The following is a 14637-nucleotide window of genomic DNA, read 5'->3' on the forward strand; positions in this document are numbered from 1 at the left end:
TTAGACTCTGACAGTTACTTTAAAAAAAACCCAGGAGCTCAATTCTCAGCCAACAGAACTTGCAAAGGTGAAGAAATTTTAAAAAACAGGCCCCTTTCATTTAGTAGCCAGGGACACAATTTAAAATAAATTTTAGATATCCTGATTTGAAAACTTTGCCTAACTTGCAGCAGAGATTTTTTGGTTTTTCATGTCAAGACTCAGAGTTAAGGTCCTTTCTGAATACAGTGAAGTGGATGGTAAATGAAATATTTAGTGTACTAAAGTGCAGATCAACAGACTCTTAGCTACCAGAGGAGATAGGTAAAAACCACAGAATGATGCAAAAAAATAACCTGAACAGCATCTTGAGCATTGAAATATGTTGTGATACAAAGCTGGAATATTGTAATTCACAAGACAAAATACTTCTGTAAGTACCAAAGTGTCCCAGGTAGCAGAGAGAGGAAACTGAACCTCTGTCGTATTCGTGCAGCAGCTTGCCCTGAGCTGTGAGCTGGCACTGTGAACTGACACTGTGAACAGCTGCACACCCCGGGAGTGCAGGAAGCAGGACCACGGCCAGATTCCAGAGGCCAAACCGCTGCCTTGGGTACTTAGGCAGTATAAAGCAGGGCCATTTTGCAGAAGTACTTAACCACTTTATACACTGGGATTCTCTTAGACCTGTTAATGAACTGTGCAAGCAAACAGTGAGGCTGAACAGAATAAAGCCAAGCTCCACCATGCAGTTACCAGAGCTCCCTGCTGTGGTGAGGATGTGACTTGAGCTCAACTCTGACTAACAAAGACAACTTTGGTTGTCCATGCAATATTGCACTTCTTGACAGATCTAGCCTCTGAAACTATGTGAAACAGCACCTGAAAACATTCCCCAGCCAGCTCAGAACACTTCATATATTTGTAGTTCTCCTCAAACCAGATACTTCCAAACACCCCTACTCACACACCAGCCCTGCAGCACTCCCTCCCTGAAATCCCATCACCTTGCTCAGCTGGCAGGTTTAAGGAGTAGACTCTAATGTAACAGGCCTACCTACTCTATGGAATAGCTGATGTTTAATATTTTTTCAAGTAAATTATTCTTCTTCAAATAAATAATTTTTGTTTCAAATAAAACAAACTGTGTATCAGTAGCTAACATATTTTGCAACATTCATGAGAGTATGAAAAAAATCACAGCATATTTCTTACAGTCTGTACTACAGCTTTGGTTTTATTTTGAAGTGTCAGACTGTGTCACTGGAAGCAGACATTCCCTCTGTGGTATTTGCACGCTGCGATGCAACAGACACTCAACTTGCCAGGGTCTCTCAGCTTGCCAGGGTCTCTCAGCAGAACCCCATTAAGACAAGAAGTAAGTTTATATTTTTTAAGAAAGCTACAGCAAAACTTGATACAGGATGCCTTTAATTAATCAACTACATAACTGCTCAAAAGGAGTTTTACTCCAAACTGGTAGTTGGCTGGATTTCTTTTTTCGTTTTGGCTGCATACAGTGACCCACTCTGCTCCTGCCAGACCATGACATGGCTTGTCAGCATGACCTGTCACCTCTGAGCTTTCCAGGGCCCTCGGTGGTTAATGCCCAGGGCCAAAGCCCTACACCCTGCTCTGCTACCCATCAACATGGCCCATCTTCCAGTCTGAAACCTTGACTGACTTGACTGATCTTTATTCATTTGAGGAAGATTATGATGACAAGTCAAATGCCACTATTTGAGGCAGGCAGGAAACACTGCTTGTACTGAAAGATTTCCATGGGGGTCTCCATCTCATTCGTGAAGTGACAGAGGTCTTCTGAATTGTGACCTGCTCTGAAAAGCTGATCTCCAGACAGCTGCCCTCTCCTCCAGCTTTTGGTCCTGCCTCTTATTTACACATGATATATGCACTGCACACAGGTTTTTAAACGTGTGTGTTTCTTAAATCTCTGCAAAATCTCACAAACTTTCTTATACATAAATTTGCCTTGTTGTCTATCAAATCACTATCACAACCCTCAGAAAGTTTTTCTTTGCAGATAACGTGATATGGCTGTTCTTTTTCTTTTACAGGTGAGCTTGTTGAGAGACAGGCAGGCATACCATGCAGCTTCTCCTAAATTCAGCAGTAGGTGTAGGAGCAAGTGAATCCAGAAATCCTTCTAGGTCCCTCTTCCACTGTATGAACTGTGCAAAACACAGCATTTGGCAACACAGTCCTTAGAGTTTAGAATACACAACTTTGTAGGAAAGTATCCCAACACAGTATTGACTTATAAGTGCAAACCAATATTGGGTGTATACTGAAGAAGAATCAGGTGTAAGTGAGAAAACTGGGAAACACAAAGGAGCTAAAAAAGATTTCAGACTTATTCCTGCACGTAGGACCACATATAAAAATCAGATCAGAGTCTCACTGACTTTGACAGCTCCCATACTGGATCAACAGGCACTTACAACTAAAGCAGCAACACATTTATCTCCTGTTGTTACTTCCCTTCTGTGACTGATACATTCTTGCATTTAACCAAGATACTTCCATGAAGTTTTTCAGTGTTTCAGAATAATCTCCTAAGTCTCTATCTTCCAGAGAAATCTGTGAGAACTTCTTAAGCTTCAAGAAACTTGTTACCACACATTTTAGGAAAAACCAGCTCAGAAGTTGCCCTTGGACAAGGACGTAAAATACTGGCATACAAAACCTGATTTGCTTAACTACTGCGTAATATAAATGATCAATTTTGAGAAATATGCATTTTAAAAATAAGGCAGTGCACATAGAAGCAAACATTAGCTCAAGTCTTGCATAACTGATACTGCAATACCCTCTTGTGGTCAAATAAAAATGTTTTGTCCAAACATCTGAACTTTTTCCTCCATAAAATGCCTCTCTAGACATCTTTTCCTTTGACTCAAAGGAAATTACTCACATATTTTTCACAGATGAATTTGTACTGCATATCATCACTTGTCTGGAAAAACCAAAAGACTAACCTCAGTCAGGTTCTTCCTCAGAATAATGGGCACTGACACTGCTTGTCAAATTAATTAATACAAAACAAACTTCTAAGCAAAGGCACCATCTTCAACAGTGACACTCATGACTTTTTTCAAGTTTCATGTCCCCAACCAGAAAGAAATCAAGATGCTGTAATCAATCTGCATAGATACATATGGTATGAAGCCACAATAAGTATCAACCTATTGTACTATGGGATGAAAAGAAGTTCCCAGTAAATCAGTTGTACCAATTCAAATGAACAAATAAAATGTTAAACTGGTAGATGGTAAAAAGAGGGGAAACAGTTCAGTATCTGCAGCATGTCTGCTGAACTATTAATTTAGTAAATGGCCTAAATGGGATACTAGTATGTACAGTAGGGAATCTAGAGTAACACCCAGAAATGCCATCCTTGCACTCACCTTGATGTACGTTGGTGGTGCACAACTACTCCCTTAATGACGTTCAGTAAGATGTTCTGAGAAGAACTTTGCAACCCCACATCTGCATCAAACCCAGGATAGCTACAACTCCTGCAGCTTTGCAACCACCACCCAATGGCACAGACCTTAAACACCTACTTGCAATCTTTCCATCCAGTGGCTGCATTTGGAGGCTGTACTCAGCTCAACAACCATTTTTAGCTTATTGCTGATTAATTTGCAGAAATTGACTTGAAGGAAGGATCAGAATTAAAATGACACAGGAACTTTGTACAGAAGAATTAAAGAGCATTCCATGCACAGGAACAGACTTTCCATCGGGATCTTTTCCTGATCTGATCAGGAGATAAAACCCCATGCACACTGATTAACACATCAGGTCTTCCAAACGTACCTCAGTTTCCTTTTAAAGCAATAACATGCTGCTAAAACACTATTCTCCAACCAGCTGCACACACTCCAACTTGGAGAGGACCCTGGAACAAATGCAGCAGGGTAAGCAGATTCCACAAGAGGAACAGAGACAACTATTAGGCCAGGCTAGCAAGCACTTAATTTCTTCAGTTCATGATAACGATATGTGGGTACATGACTTTTTGCTTTTTGGCAGAAAGAGATGAAAAACACTATTGAGGTTTCAATTATCTCAGAAAAAACAGCAAACAAACAAAAAGTCCACTAAAATTTAATTCAAACCCAAAGTAAATATTGGGGTTTGTGGTGGAGTTTACCTCTTCTTATGTTATATTATTGTAATCTTCCAATTGTGAATAATTTTTCCAAATATAGAAGTATTTCTTGCTCAAACATGTCTCATGAAGTGCTTGGATTGTTGTATAGTTGTAACGATTTTTAAAGAAATTATTTGCCAAATTCAGTATATGTTTCCCAATACTGCAAGCAAGTAAGTTTGTCCAAAAAACCCTAAAGAAGCAGATTCAAAGTTCATTAGCATTTACCAGGAAGATGAAGCAAGAGACTAGAATTCATCTGGAGCTAAGCCACACTACTCAGAAACAAGTCAGCCAAGAATTTCAGAGGAAATTTATACTTAAAACGCTCTATTTTCCCGCAAGGTCACAAATACTTGAGGAAGTGAGTTCATGCCACAAAAGCCCAACAGGCTGACTGTAAAGACAAACACTGACATTTTGTATACTGTTTTGAAAATTCTCACTTTGTATACTAATGACCCTTTAAAGTTACTTAAAAATTGCTTCTCATAGTTGCTTAATACTTTCAGCAGAAATATATAAGTGCTTAAAAAGGGCTTTTGATGATCTCTGACTGCTCTTTTTTTTAATTTGAAAATAAGGAGCTTTCAGCACAGATTCGTTGAAACACTTTATTTTAAACAAATAGCTCTGCCCCAAATAGAGTTCAAGGCCCTAGCAGCTGTTCCACTGGGTCTCTGCTCCTTTTCTGATGTATATTCACAAGTTAGACTTGTTTCCAATAGAGACAGTAAACACGCCAGGGAAACCAGCAACTTTCAGAAGCTTTTGCCTCTGCTACATAACCACAACAAAAGTCTTCCTGACATACTCAGCAGCAATCTCCTCTGCACTCTTTGCTACTACACCACACTTTATTGTTCTAAGGATTTTGAACAGAGGCTGATCTCAGCTACAGCAGCAGAAATCACCTTGTAAGCTGAGAGTTTAATGGTTACAGCTGGAGATCCCACAGCTTCCAATAACAGTAGTTTCTTACAAAATTGCTGTTACCATGAAAATCCCCTAAGTGTTCAAGCAATGATGCAACATAAAGCAGTAGGAAAGAAACATTAAATAAGAGGGAAGTAAACCAGTTCTGAGCACTGCCTGTCAGTGCTGCTGTGCACATTTGTTTTCTGAAAGCACTCCAAAGCAGCAGCTGAAAGAAAACGTTAGGAGAGAAGAGGCTTTGAAAGCATGAACAAGAGCAGTTTTAACTTTCTGAACAGTCACAATATACCAAACAGTGCTGGGCATATGGTAAGTCTCAAAAGGGACAAGTTGGGAAAGGGTTCTGGATTCAGGAGAAATACCTTGGTTAGGTCTTGGCAACCAGCAACCACACCCCTGGGGCAACCAGCAACCACACCCCTGGGGCAACCAGTCCCAGCTCCATCAGCAGCACCCAACCAAACAGACCTGCCACCGCACAACCGGCTACTCAGGTCTGGGCAGATGAGCAGGCAGCACTGCAGCCAGACCAGGTCCAACAGGATAAGATCTGGAGAGAGTCTGTTGAGGCCAAATAGAGAGGAAGGCAAATCTGGTAAATCAGTTGTTCCAGTTCATGTCTCTTCTACTCGTCTTGACAATGGTACAGATGCTCCCTGACAGCATTAGGGCTTGATCCAAAGCCAACACTATCAAATGAAATTTTCTTCTGCAGGGACTTTGGATCAGATCCTAATACCTTCCTTTCGAGGGCTACATTATCTCTGTTTTCTTTCACTGGACAAAATCTGTGCTAATATCTCCTGGCATGCTGAGCTTAAGCTGAAAAGAGATGCAAAGAACTGCATGCTAAATATCTTTTAGCTTTTTAATGGTTCCCACAAAGAAGATATAAAAGTGCCAAGCTTTATAATTCATTGCAGACATACTGATATTATCACCTCTTCTCATACTCTTGGAAATGGCTGAAATGGAAGCTGAACAGAGTGTTCTGCCCAAATATGATTTGTATCCCCAATCTGTAAATCTACTGAATTTGCCCCGTTGTTGTAGTCTTTCAGCAGACTGAGCTGCACACATACAACCTAAGCTTTGACTGTACATAGACCAGTGACACAAAGGAACCCGAAATTAAGATCCTCTCTGTCTCTGCCACGTATCTTGAGTAAGTCTTTAAGTTCATATTTCATTGTACAGCATGAGTATGCCTATTAGAAGAATATCCTTGGTAAAATTAAAATCAGCTCCATTTCCAACTGTGTCCTACCCAAGCTAAAGGGATGAAAAAGAACATCACTCTCAGTATTTTTTAAAATGGGAAAAGAAACCATCTGAAAAGTTTTGCACTCCTCAGCCTTCTGGAGGAGATACAGATCACATCTCTGATTTCCCCAGACACATTTGCACTCTCGTCTGGCTCCATTTACCTGAGGGACAGGCTGATGCCAGGACTCTGACTCATGCAAAGCCAGGGCCATGGTGCCAATGTTATTCTCTCCCAGCTGTGCTGGTAAACTCAGACTCCTGCTCAACAAGCCCAGCATGTTCCATACCCGTTCCTTAGCTAAGGCAGCAGGAGGGACTCTGTGCCTGTCCCTGGGGTTCATGGTCATGGATATTGGTACAAACTCACTTTCCTGAATAAGTAAGGTAACACATCATACAGCTGATGCAATTTTCCAATTTTAGCTATGAAGACAGAAACTCTTGCAAAAGAGTAGGACAGACTTGTGAAGAACAAGGTGCCTAAAGCTGGATTCATCAAACTACAGACCCTACAGCCTGCAGACAGCTGTCCTTCAGTTCCACATTCCCATCCCAAAACCAATGATGGTGGAAGGTTGCAACATGTTAAGTGGTCTGACTTGAAGTAGATATAGGTAAATGTCTAAGACTATGGCATTTCTCACTAATTAGCACCATTCAGTAACACCCAAATCTGATACATTCAAATCATGGCTGCGTAGCATGATAAAAAATTCTAGGACCTCGATGCTGTGGTGGTGTACCAAGACATACAGTGATAAAGAGAACAAGCATAAATTCGTTCTTACTTGCACTTGGGGCATATCTGCACTGGGTGAGGGAGTGCAGCACAGAAATCCAATGCTCCATGTGGCTGTGCTGTACAGATGAGTTCAACTAGGAAGGATGTACACCTTCAGCACTAGCTCATTGAGCTTAGATGTAGCACAGGTAACTAGCTCAGAGACAACACAGGTGTCCCTTGAGCCCTGCTGCAAATAGCTGTACAGATCTGTTTCCACTCTTCACCTCAAAGTACTCTTACAATAGCAGGTGAACGGCAGCTTTCTCCATTTCAGGTCGGGGAAAAAAAGACAGAAAATCAAAGGACTTGCCCTGTAGTTCCACACCAGGTATAGAACTGAAGAGCAAAACTCAGGACTTCTGACTCCATTTGCTCCTAGCACAGCTGCCTATCCGCACAAAATACTCCCATGGGTGTTTCGGAATTCCTACCAGGGACTTCTGGCAGCAAAGTATTGGTCATTTAAAAAATAAGAACCTGTTTCTTACTCAAGGCATTGGACAAACATTTTCCAGAGTGATTCAGCATGTGGGTAATCTATTTGCATTTGCACAAGGAATGCATTGTGGACATGGTATCCTCATTTTTCCTTAGCAAAAAAACCACCCACTCCTCATGTAGTATGGAATAAAGAAAACCCTGGGCTCCAAGACAGAAAAGACATGTTTGAAACAAGGAGTTTGCAGGTGTAAGAGCTGGGCTGTAAGTATCACACCGAGCAGTTAAACAGGCATTCAATTATGACCAATATTCACTATTTTATTTAAAGACAGAAAATTTGACTCTGCATTTTTCACTTGTATTCCAAGGTATCAGAACTGGAGTTTCCTTAAGTACTATGACCAAACAGTGAGTTTGGAAATGGACATTCAGCTGTATCCATGCTCTTTTTAGTTTTCATCAATTTGGGCCTAGGCTAATATTTCGAATTGAAGCTTACTTAGGCATACTTGGAAAATGCTTTATGACTAAACTCTTTAGGAAAAATAAAAGGAACTGAAGTGCCTTTCATCTCCTACCTATGTGTGTTCAATCTGTTTCAATGTTAACAACTCGGTAGAAAGAAGAGCGCTAGAAAAACCAACTCCCTAGGAGAAAATTTGTAAGATAATGTCATCACTAAAAATGAAAGAAAAAACCTCCCACATCACAACCATTCTAGAGCAGGCTAACTTCTGTTCCAGATGACATTTTATTCAACATAATTTAAAAATTACTCATTTCCCTCTGTTATCTCATCATAAGATAGCAGAAAAAACCAAACTATTGCTTTATGTTATTTCTACAAGTTTCATGTACACTCAATATGATATTTTTAAGTAAATTTAAATTGTAATTTCAAAAGCAAAAGCAGCTGGTATTATAACTAAAAGTGCTGATATTATAAATAATTTCAGTAACTTGTATTTTTGTAAGAAGCAATGGATGTAATTTTGAAAACTTATTAATGGCCTTTGTTTTATCCAGGGTAAGAGAAAGGAGCTCAAGCCTGCCAAACTATATAGCTGTGTTCTCAAGGAAAGTTCCCAATTTGACCAATCAAACTATCCTCAGTCAAGTGAACACTGAGCTTGGCAGAGCTCTGGTATATGGATTATTTCTTCAGCAGTGGAGCACGAAAGAGGAAACTTGAGGGTGAGCTCCAACTTTCCTAGTGTTTCAGTAACAATAGAACAGTAACAAAGCAAGTTGAATGGTTCTAGCTAAGCTGAATGGTTCTAGACACAGCATGAAAAAATTCCTCCATCTTTTCTACACAGACCAACACTACTGTCTGGCACGGATTTTCTTTCAAGGGCAAAAATAGATGTTGTCCAGCAATGCTGTAGGAGATGAGTTTTCATTTTTGTTTCTTTAGATTTGCTGTTCTCAAATTCCCTTCTCTTACTCTTTTCTCTGGTTTAGCTGATAAAAACTCATTGACAAGGAAGCAGGCTTTCACATTTTGCTCTGAAGGCGTGTTGGCTCAGCAACCTGTCTTACACCCTCAGGACTGACAACCTTGAATTTAACAGGTTCATAGTCCCTAAAATCTGTGGTTGCCCAGGGAAACCATCATCAAGATAAACTGACACAATACCAAAAGCCTGTTCACTAGTGCCTCTTTATTACATAGGTTCAAACTTTATGACCTATTATTCTGTAAGGAAATATCAGCAAGCAGCAGAGCATGGAGAATGTACACACAATACCTGCCTTTTGAACTGTGCATAGCTTCCATAGGATCATGCTCAGTTCTAGGTGGAGCTCAACACAGAATCCATTAGAATGGCCTCAACACAAAAGGCTGCAATCTCTCACCAGACCCAGGTGGAGATGAGTGCACTTATGTCTTGCAATTAAAGCTATTTTGTTTTTATGATTAGACTTCAGTGGCAGAAGGCAGCTCAGAAGCACAAGAGGTGACTGAGCACTGTGAGCACTGTGATCACAGATCCAAGTGGTTTCAGGAAAAAAAAAAGGCACTGTAGAAAGAAGAGCCAAATCCCACTCACTGAAGTCACAGTAGCAAGTGGTTCTTCTCCTAATTTCCTCAACACAGTGAGAACTGGAAGATTAAGGCTTTTGAGATGACAGGTAAGTTATCTAAAGAAGGAACATCGCGTCATGCAATCAGCCCAAGTGAGGAGGACGGATTTCACTCTGCAGATATGAATTGTATTGGACAATTGAGTTCAGTTGGGACTGAAAAAGTAGGTTCCAAATGGGAACCTACTTTTTAAAACAGACATCTTCCAAATGGGAACCTACTTTTTAAAACAGACATATTCTAGTTCAGCTAAAAAGCTCTCTGCTCTCTCCTGTGAGAAGAAAACTGCACCAGGAACTCACTTGTTTTCACACATCTGAAAGTGGGAGAGCAGAGAGCAGATAAAGACTTTCCTTGTCCCTGTGCTGTCCAGGAGCTTCTTGAAAAACTGCCCAGTCCACTTAGAGGTTACATATTTATTAGACATTGCATAATACCGAGAGTCATTAGACTTGCATGCCTTACTCTGAGATGTACTGAGCAGCTGCAAGTGTTTCTATGGGTCACAAACTACACTGAGTGGTGGATGTCCAGCATCTGTCAGGCTCAAGCTCCTACTCATGTAAGAATGTCTCATTTATAAAGCACAGGGATTTTGTTTTTCAGCATGAAAGCATACAGAGCTCCATGTTTCCTAACCTCCAGATGGCACTCACTCCACATCAAGTAATCCACCAAAAAAGGACACTAAGGCATATGACACAATTCCTTTTACATTTCAAGGGACATGAAATAATTCCAGATTCTTGACTCTGTTTACTGTGTATGAATCCAGAGAATCCTTCTCCCTGAGAGTTCCTGCAAACTAGAGGGTAAGAGGATGGTCTCAGCAGGGCACGATTTAATCCTCCCACTTCACTTAGAACTGGCATTGTTTCAACTGAAGCACTTCTCCTAGTTTTGCACAAGACTTTCCACATATTACCCTAAAGATGTGGGCCGCTAAGCAGAGTTTAAAGAAGCAGTGATGGAAACTGGAGTACAGGAAGACATGCTATATAAGGAAAGATTAAAATGACTGTTAAAAGTTTAACCTGAAGAAGAAAAAGCTGTCTTGGGAAGAGGGTAGCAGTCTTTTGATACATGTATAACTCTGGAATGAGAAAATGAATCATTTTGCACTTTATGTGAGTGGTAGGTACCAGGAAAAATAACAAGCTTAAATTATAGCAGGGAAGAATCATGTTAACTTTTCGAAAAGCTAGTAGCAAGGATAATAAAGCACTGGAATGGATTCCCTGAGGAATCTTCACCTTTGAAGGTTAAACACACACACCCATCAAGAGGGATGTATTTAACAGGGTTTATCTTTTACTGTATAAATGGAATCACTATCTAAAGAGCTCTTCACCAATTCTCTGTCTATACCAGAGCTGCTGGTATATACACTTTGCAAACATGATTTTTCAAATACATTCACAAAGAATTTTAAAAAAAATCTATTTTAATTATACCAGCTTTAAACAGATTTCACATCTAAAATACAGATTAATCACATAATTTTTTTGATTGAAATATATTTCTAATCCTTCTAACGACTCATAGAAGATGCTTTTCACAAAGTCTAGTTGTGTCTCTTTTAATCACATACATCTGAGAGGCTTGTTTAGTGTCCTCCTGACAACCACATAAGGACATTTCTCAAGTTCCCCGTTGAAATCAATAGCAACTCTTAAGCACTCTGACATCTTCATGATTAAGGGGAAAATGTCCAGAGAACCAAAGCAGCCCACATGGAATAGATGAGATAACCTGTGTGATATGGGAAAATTGTGTTGAACCGGACACCTTATTTTGTTCAATTATTACACTTTCCCTGGAAATGTAAATTATTTTACACTACTGCAATTAGCTCTTCTCTGATACCCAGCACTACACTTCCAGTTTGGGTCTCTCTACCATGTGCAGCAACCTTCAGAAAAGACCTTTTGGGAATATCCACGGTCCTTATCAAAACTGCCTCAGCACCTGCAAGCAGAAGGCAGCAAACAGATATTCTGTAGACACCAATTTCATGCCAACTTTAACAGTAATTTTTCTTTTATGATAATTAACTTTGCCAACTAATCCTTATTTGCATAAGCAGAGAGTCTTAGAAAGATTGGATGAGATTACAACAGTAGTGAAATCTGTAAATAACCGGTGGAAATTCCATTTATTAAAGAGATTGTGTAGATATTAAACTGTGTGGTAAATTACTTGTAAAGCATTCTTATGATGTATCACTTGTGCTTATAAGCATTTTTCCCTTTTGTTGCCAGATCTCAAACAAGGGATTATGCATGTTTAGACAATTCATTTTCTGTACTTCTTTCAGTTAAACAGCACAAGTGTGTAGCTATATGACTTAATTCTTTCCTTATGTATACACTGCTTTCAATGTTATATTTTTGAGGATTGTTAACGTTAATTGTACCTTGGTGCACAGGTGTTTCCATTGCCTCCAGATTTTGTGTGTTCGATTTTTGAGTTCCATTTAAAATAAAAAAGTGTGAAACATTTATTTTAACAAAACATAACATAGGTAAATTTATGTAAATCTGTATTTTTCATGCTTTTAGGACGGTCTTTGTATATAGTTCCCAGGTGGCATCTTAACTATAAAGTTTTGCTTTATAAGATCAGCGATAACTGTAAATCCAGTTGTGTTTCTTAGAAACTGTATTTAAAACTGTTGCTTGATCTTTAGATTACTCTAAAGTAAACAACATAACCAAATGGATTTTCCTATGAAGGTCTCCTTGTGCTGTGAAAATTACTGCATAAACAGTAAGATTCCTTGAACTGGTTAGGATGAGGATGATTATGTATGAACATTAGATGGATAATACTGCCATTCCAGGCATCATATGTTCGTATGTATTATGTACATACACATTCATATGCTTTGCTTTCTATAAAGAACACACTATAGAACACGATTTCTCAACTGGAGTTCATCTTAAAGCAGACAACAGTTTTGTGAAGCGGGGTGTTTTTTGGTTTGTTGGTTTTAGAAATCAACAATTAGGGCCTCAAGCTGCATTTCCTAAATCCTGCCCAGGGAGAAACCAGTAAACCTTTCCTAATGCAGGATGTCTGTCTTAAAAACTCTACTTGCTACTCTGAATTCATGTCAGTTATGTTTTCCCTCTTCAGAAAACTTCATGTTTGCTTTGATAAATTCCCTGAAACACAGATGAGTCTCCAAGTAACTCAGGAATTTCCAAATATCTGGGGTTACAGTCTCACCTCAGCACAAGACCTTTATGCCAGGCCAATGGAGCAAAAACATGATAAATTTCTCTTAACTGCCTATTGACCCAGGGGATGGGCAGAGGAAAGTCTCAGTTGGCATATACTGACTGAAAAATTGCATTTAGAAGTAATCTGCAAATATACTGGCAAAATAACTACAAAAAATTTGAGATTTGTTTTCACTCCATGATCTGATCACTTCAAACTGTGGGTTCACTTTGCCCATTTACTAATGACCAATTTTCATCACTGGATATATTTTATACGATCTGTGAATTAACAAATTAACAAATTAACAGTAACTCTTATGTCAACTGCAGGTATTGCTGAGAAAGGGAAACAAAATCAACCAACTAGGTACTGTAGAACCACCTGCAATTATCATGAGACTTATTAGCAGTTACACCATTATGTCTCTTAAAAGCCAAATGGACTGAAACTAGTACTACTACCACTGTGTTACCATAGGGATACATTAAAAACCCTATAAAAGCCACAGAGTGAAATCAGCACCTGGTGGTGTTTCAGACCTGGTGAGATGATCTTCATTGCTGGAATAAGCATGATTATACTGTAGCTGCTCCTCAGTGCTGGCATATCCATTTGCACACTCTGGGAGAATCTTAAGACCTTTAGCAAGAATGCAGGAGCCATCACACACCAGGACCTTACCAAGGGCTGTCATCATGTACTCACACTTTCAACTGTTACTGAAGCCTCTTCTCTGAGTAAGTTGGATGTAAGCACAGACCTAGAACAACACCAGTACCAGATCCAAAAGCTACAGCTCAAGCTCTTCTCTGGGCTACAAGCTCAGTGTAGTTTTTCTGGAAGGGACACTAAATATATTTTCCTTCTCTTTTGCTTCTTCCAGATCCTTGGCTTTGTTAGGTTTTTGGGTTAGGTTTCTAAATCTGTGTTTGGTGTTCTAGGCTCTTTCAGTACTACTTTTTAGCTAGCCATATTGTTTTAGATAATATGCCATTATCTATATGGGTTGTCTTCAGCCCCACAGGTTCCTCAGTTGTGCAATCTCCTTTATTTTAACCTAGAGCTTAAAACACCAATTACCTATAAAATTAACTGTTAGCACGGTAGGCTGTGGAAATAACCAGCAAGAGAGCACCCTCTGCATTCCGTGCAAACCCACAAATTTTAAGGCATTATTTTGTTCAAAGACTCAACCATAATAAGCCAACATCATTATTGAAAAAAAAAAGTCTGGTTTGGCTTTTTTCTTTGGTTACTACAGGAAGATTATTTTCCTCCTCTGTTTTATTTTCAATAGGAATCAACATACGCATTCCAATTCGAGGTGCAGCAGTGTTAAACCACTGCCCATCTGCTGTGGAACAGGAAATCTGCGCTGGAGACTCAAATGTTATAATTTTATTCACTGACTTGCAATTTCAAATGGTTCTGCATTCTGCTGAAACTGCTGAAATTTGATGTAGAACTAAATAATTTAAACATAATAGGAAGAATTTCTTATATTCTTCATAGATTAAATTTTTTTGTTGTAACCTTGAACAGGGCTGCCCAGCACTGCGACGTCTGCTCCTTCCCTAAGCTGCTACTTACACGGTCAGTGAACAGATGCAGAGCAGGATCATTACACAGACAGGGCAGGGGAAGGATGGTAAATCATTCTGCTTAACTGACTGCTTGCAATGCAAAGCAGGATGTATTTTTTAAAAAGGTGAAATGCTGACTAAAACTGCATTC

General features: G+C 39.4%; 1 protein-coding gene across 1 annotated transcript; it reads left to right on the forward strand.

Annotated features, from left to right (window-relative positions):
* The first annotated feature begins 1282 nt into the window (after positions 1 to 1282).
* Positions 1283 to 11858, forward strand: C3H2orf50 (chromosome 3 C2orf50 homolog). Its single transcript, XM_064647408.1, is given in 8 exon segments — positions 1283 to 1357; positions 2058 to 2112; positions 5259 to 5515; positions 5518 to 5690; positions 7955 to 7994; positions 8613 to 8635; positions 8637 to 8732; positions 8734 to 11858. Coding segments are annotated over 8 exon segments (786 nt in total). The 3' UTR covers positions 8801 to 11858.
* Positions 11859 to 14637: the final 2779 nt, after the last annotated feature.

The sequence above is a fragment of the Pseudopipra pipra genome, chromosome 3, assembly GCF_036250125.1.
Source record: "Pseudopipra pipra isolate bDixPip1 chromosome 3, bDixPip1.hap1, whole genome shotgun sequence".
Classification (NCBI taxonomy): Eukaryota; Metazoa; Chordata; class Aves; order Passeriformes; family Pipridae; genus Pseudopipra; species Pseudopipra pipra.